The sequence below is a fragment of the Prionailurus viverrinus genome, unplaced genomic scaffold, assembly GCF_022837055.1.
Source record: "Prionailurus viverrinus isolate Anna unplaced genomic scaffold, UM_Priviv_1.0 scaffold_42, whole genome shotgun sequence".
Taxonomy (NCBI): domain Eukaryota; kingdom Metazoa; phylum Chordata; class Mammalia; order Carnivora; family Felidae; genus Prionailurus; species Prionailurus viverrinus.
Window position 1 is genome coordinate 3,457,376 of NW_025927609.1, and position 6,000 is coordinate 3,463,375.

Here is a 6,000-nt window from a genome sequence, read left to right on the forward strand (position 1 = left end):
CGCGACGGGTCACGCGGCCAGTGGACGCGGTCCTGCGCAAACGGAGCGGAGGCCCCTCCGTCGTCGGCTCTGCACGTGGGCAGGGCAGGTGCACGCATCTCAGATTCCAAAGGACAATTTCACCAGGCTCTACCAGGTGGCAAGACAGACATATTTTCCAGGAAGGGGGGAGATACCCCAAAGGGGGTCTCCGGGCCTGGCCGTGCTGACCACATGCGGGGGGGGGGCGGGGGGGCAGCTCCACGTTTCGCAAAAGAGAAGGTGGGGTTGCCCTAAAGAAGTGCAGTAGCTGTTTGTGCCCAAGGCAAGAAAGGAAGGCAGAGGAGCCTGGAGTCCCTTGGAGGGTGCAGGGCTGGAGCAGGGCGGGTGGCGGGCACAGGGAGGCAGGCGGCGGGGAGAGGGACGGCGGGCAGGGCTGTTGGAGGCCTGGCCGCAGAGGAAACCGCAGGGACTCAACGGGACCCAGGCACTGCAGGCCCAGGCTCCGGGGACCACGGCTCCTGGTGAGAAGGGAGGACAGCCGGGTGCACTGGGGCGGAGGGACCGCAGTCAGCGGGTGGGGCGACCAGCAATCGGTGAACCCAGCACAGTCTTTCACAGATACTAGAACAACTTTCCAACACCGCTCTCCGCTTTCGGGTTTTCTCATTTGTTCCCTCGTTTTAGAGTAGACACAGCTTCACCAAGTCAAGCGGCCGTTTGCTTCTGGGGACCTGGGCTCCAGGTTCAGAGCGAGGCTGGGGTCCCAGCTGCGGTGAGGCTGGGACAAGAATGCAATGGCTCGGAGTGGGGGCTGAGGGTGGGCCGGGCAGGGTGCCATCGGCAGGGGACTGTCCCTGAGGGAGCCACCAGCCCAGGGCGATGCACCAGCAGAGGTGGCCCCTTCTATCCTCGGGAGCTCCGGGAGGCCCACTCTTGTCCACATGAGGCTTCTTACCAGCCCAAGCCCAAGGCCAGGCTGAAGGGTCACATGAACGCCTCACTCTTCTCCGTAAGGTCATCAAACCCATGCCTGGATGTGCCACCAGGCAGGGGCCCCTCAACCTCCCCAACGTCACCTGTATCATCCTGCCATCCCCTGGACATCCCAGCTGAGCGCACCCCTTCTCCGTGGGCACGGTAGATGAGTGCGAAGGCAGAGGTACTGAGGCCCGGGGCCGCAGAGGAGAGAAAAAAGCCAACCGTCTGGGCAAAGACAAGAAGCATTAGCTTCTAGAGAAGAGTCCTCTGGAGCAGGGGTTCCCAGCCATCCAGGATTGAGGACACCGCTCCCCCTTCGACACGAGCAGGGGACGGCTTCATCTGGTGCAGGGGAGGAGAGGTGATGGGGACAGGTGTGTGGAGGTGAGTGAGGCCGTCCCCTTAGCCAACCAGCGGCTCCCCATCCGGGTCATTCTGAGGCTTCCCAGTCTGCGAAACGCCCCCCGACCCCAGCCAGTCTAAACCAAGGAAGGGAACGTATCCATTAAGCCCCCCACGTCCTGCCCCGCCCCCGTGTCCTTCTGTCCGTCCCGGGGCGCCCTGCGGCAGCTGTGGTTGCCTATTTGTGAGGCCATCACGGGGGGGAACGGCATCGTGGGTGTCACGGTCACGCCGGACCCAGCGCTCAGCACACGGTAGCTGTTCAACAGCTCGTCCGGACAGCGGGCTAAGTGACTCGCCTTGTCCCGTTGATTCTACGTCAAGCAGCCCTGGCAGTTCGCGCACCTGCGCAGAGGTTAAGGACCGCGCCCAGGCCATGTGGACGGAGGGGGGAGGCTCTGAGAGTGTGGCCCACGGTCGGCCTGGCTCCGTGTGCTGTCTTTGTGTGTATGTGGGGGGGGGGGGGGGCCAGAGAGGCGCGGGCCCCAAGCAGAGCCACCTGTGCCCTCCGAGCCCACTGTGCACAGCCTCTGAAGGGAAGCTTGCAGGCGAAAGATCGATTCCCCGAGGCGGTCCGAGGATCCCCCCAGTTCCCACTGCTGCTGTCACACTGTATGCCCCGGGGACTGTATGTGACGTGCGCGTCTAGAGTTGCCTTCATGTCAAAAAGCACTGAACCAACTGTCCGATGGCTGCAATGGTGTCACCGGGCACCTGAGACGCCCCAGCCTCATCACCCCAGGACGGGGAAGGCGGCCTCCCTTCGGACAACTCCGGACGATCCCCCTAAGCTCTGTTGGACCCGGTTCTATCTGCGAGGGTCACTGCTGGGGGCGTTCTTCCCCTCCATCTGTGCCCTCTCTGGGGGGAGGGTGCAGTGACCAAGAGCCGGGTGAGTCGCGGAGCACAGGGCAGAAATAAGGCGGAGCCACGGGACTGATGACCAGGGGGGCAAAGCAGCGCAAACGCCAGAAGACACGCGCCTCAACCCCTCCCCCGTCCCCCCATCACGCTTTCCCCTTGGAAGCAACGTGGGGTCTGTGTCCACGGCCTTCGGTGGGGGACAAGGGCTCTGCTGGGTTAAAGGGAGACAGAGCACGGCCAGCACGCGGGGACCTTTCAGAATCAACCGGGCGCCTGTGACCTTAAGGAAGGAGGGCGCAGCCACAGAAAACACCGCTGGAAGCGCTCTCGGCAGAGACGTCTGACGTCCCCACGGTGCTGCTGGGCGTGCGGTGAGTGGCCCATTGTCATTTTCTGGCACGTGCCTGGAAACCCCAAATGCGTGGCTCTGCCCAGGGCTGCAAGTCCAGCCGAGCCTCCAACAGCGTCAAGGGCAAAGGCAGAGCGCTCCGAGCAAGGTCGAGGAACAGTAACAGGCGCTGCAGACGCCTGTCCGCACTTCCCCTCCCCAGCGCGCCGCGGCCAGAGGCCGTTCGTGGCCGGAGCCGGGGGTGGGCGCCCGATGCCCACCCTGGTCCCGCAGCCCCAGGCGCTCTGGCCGCCCGCTCTTGCTGCTTCCCAGGCCAGTCTCTAAAGCAGATGCGATTGTCCCACTTTTCGGATGCGGAGGCCAGCTCCGCCGCGGGGGGACTTGCTCAGAACCACGGGAAGGGGTGGAGCCGCCCCGGGGAAGCAGATCGGGCCCCTCGGAGGCCGCGGCCTCCCCGCTCCTGATGGCGGGTGTGCCTTCAAGGGCTGCCTTCTGGAAGTCGCCACCACCCCAGGTGCGTCTGCTCCTACATGCCAGCCTGCCCGCACCGCCGGCGGAGCCCCCAGACTCAGCCCTCCCCTCGCACCCTCCGACACCTGCCTTCCGCCTTTCACCCGCTTCCGATCCAGCTTCTCGGGGAGACCTTTGGGAAGCTCTGGGGGAGAAGCTGTCAGTGCTGACCCTGCGGCAGGGTCTCATCTCACCTCTTTCGAAAGATCGAGGGGGCCGGCCTCAGAGAAGTCTCATCCGGCAGGGCGGGAGAGCGTGTGCTCGTGTGTGTGCAGGCGGGTGTGCGGGTTTGTGTTTGTGCACGTGTGTGCTGTGTGCACGCATGGTTTCGTGCGCACATTGTGCGTGGAAGCACGCGTGCACGCGTGTAAGTGCGTGTGTGGGGCTGCGTGTGCGTGCACCTGACGCGGGGCCGTTTCTTCCTCTGAGGAGGCCGTTGAGGCTCCTGAGCGGTCCGGCAAACGCCCAGTCCTGGAAGTCGGGGGGCCGGAGGCCCGTCCTGACCACCTGCCCAGCACTCATGAAACGAGAGGGTTGCCAGCCTGCCCTTGCAGATGCTTCCTGTTCCCTGCTCTCTGATTCGACCAGGGCGGGCTGGGGTGGGGGAAGGGTGGGTTCTCACGTCCCCGGGACGGACATGGGGACAGTGGCAGTGAGGGTAGGGTGGCTTGTTGGCAAGCTGGCAGAGGCACTCCAGATCTCTCGGAGAGACCCTCTCCTGCCCCCTGCCTACTCTGTGACTGGCGGGGACACCCTCCCCTGGCTTCCTGGCAGGGGTGGGGGTGGGGGGTCCTGGAGAAGAGAAGGGGAGAGACGGCAGCTACGGGGGCTTCCGTGAAATGTGCAGCTGAAGAATGGGAGTCATTGCCTCACGGTGGCTTCCCCCCCTCCCCCGGGGCCTTCAGGAAGAGCTGAAAATCCCCCCTCCAAGCCAGCTTTCTTATTGTCCCTCTCTGCCAATCAGAGGCACGGGTCCAGGACTCTCTGGGCTCAGGCCAGGGGTTTAGAAAGGGAGGGGCCCGGGACAAAGGGGGGGGGGGTCTGTCCCAGAAGCCTCTCCTATGAGACTCAAGTTGGTTAGGGTCACTGGACATCTGGAGGGCTTCATGTCTCCAGAGAAGGGCAGAGGGACCACAGAGCCTGTCGCTTTGTGGGGGGGTGGGGGGGATGAGCAGCCTCAGGGAGCCCCCTTTGCGGTCAGAGCTGACCGCCCGCCTGGGAGGGGACACGGAGGGAGTGGGGGCAGGTACGAGGGTCGCTTCTCTCTAAGACCCCCATCCCCCCTCCGCACCTGCTCCCCACTGGGCAGGAGGCACTGCTACTGGCTGGGGGGAGGGGGGGGGCGGCATACTCGGTCACCCTCAGTGCCACGGTCACCATCCCTGCGCGGGGACCACATCCCCCAGGGCTGCCCATCGCTGCCCACTGGCTCAGCTGTGTCTGCTTCGGGGTCGTTTCGAGCGAAACGAAAGGCTTAACGTATCAGCCCTCTGAACATGCAAACTCAACCGGATGAGATCTATTACAGAGAAAGCTCTGCCCATGAGGCGGAAAAAATACCCCCGCGTGGGTCGTCCCCTTTCCACGGGGCCCGAGGCGTGGGGATGCCAGTTCCGCAGGGCCCCGCCGTCCCCCAGCCCAAGTTGTCAGAGGCTGCAGCCCGGACCCACCACGCGCGGACGCACAGACGAGACGGTCCCCCACCCGCCGCGGCGACCCCCCCTCCCCCCGCGCGTCGCCCTTCACCCGGGGAGGGGCCACTGCCCGGGATCGCAGGGCCACGGTGCTGACGAGGGGAGGGGGGTGGGAGGCGCGGACGGAGCACAGGGGTGGGGGCACCCAGCGGGGGCTGCAAGGGCGGGGAGGAGGCTACCTTCTGAATGCGCCCATCGATGTCCAAGTAGATGGCCTTGGGCCGGTAGCTGGAGGAGCCGGACCCCATCTTGTGCGCCGAGCGGCTGCACTTGGACTTTTTACTGTACTTTCTCGACGCCAGCCGCCGCGGGGAGGGCGGGGAGTGGGAGGGAGGAGGGGGCGGCGGCGGGAGGGAGGAGGAGACCAGCCAACCAGAGCGCCGCGCCGCACCGGTGCGGGCTCTGCCGCCGCCTCTGGCGCGCGCGTCTAGGCTCGTGCTCCGCCTCCGGCCTCGGCCTCCCCCCTCCTCCCTCCGCCCCCTCCTCCTTCCCCCGTTTCCCTCCCACCTCCTCTCTCCCTCCTCCACCTCCCCCTCCCTCCCGATTCCTCCCCTTCCCTCCCTCCTCCTCCCACCTCTTCCCTCCTCCCTCTTCCCTCCCTTCCCACATTAGGGCACACCCCCTCTTCTTCCGCTTGACTCCAGCCTCCTTGGGGACCAGGCCAAGAGAGAAGCCTATCTCCAAGTGACCTCTGGACAGGTGCCCATAGCGAGTGACCCCTCTGGCTGCAGGCTGGTCACCTCCCCATGTGACCAGATTCCCACAGTAACCCCCTCTAGCTGCCGGCTGGTCACCCCTCCGCCGGCCAGAAAATCCCATAGCGACCCCCTCTGGCTGCAGGCTGGTCACCTCCCCACACGGACAGTTGCCCATAGTGACTCCTTTGCCCCAGGTGGCTAATCAAACACATCAGGGACTGGGGGCACCCCCCCCCGCCCCCCCGCCCCAGGCTACCTGCAGTCATTAGCCAACCCCGGGCCCCATTTCACATCGGGCAGCTCCCCTGGGTTCAGCCTCCCCCTGCTGCGATTGCTATCCTCGCCTAATTTGACGAGGAAATGAGAAAAGTTGCTTCTCATTCATGCACCTCCCTCGCCTAAGTTTTCCGTACATCCTCGGGACTGACAGCCTCTCCCAGCTGCACCCAGAGCTGAAATGGCAATTTTATTTCTGTCCTTACTGGAGCCAGAGTGAGGATTACCCAGCCACCGGCTCTGTGCT

At 65.0% G+C, this 6,000-nt stretch overlaps 1 protein-coding gene across 1 annotated transcript in view; it reads right to left on the minus strand.

The window, feature by feature from the left end:
• PDE9A (phosphodiesterase 9A) overlaps positions 1-5,102 on the minus strand; it is an 89,360-nt gene extending 84,258 nt beyond the window's left edge. The window contains exon 1 of the mRNA XM_047846983.1: positions 4,959-5,102. Within this exon, the coding sequence (XP_047702939.1) occupies positions 4,959-5,027 (69 nt within the window). The 5' untranslated portion in view covers positions 5,028-5,102. The remainder of the gene's footprint in view (positions 1-4,958) is intronic.
• Between the last annotated feature and the right edge of the window lie 898 nt (positions 5,103-6,000).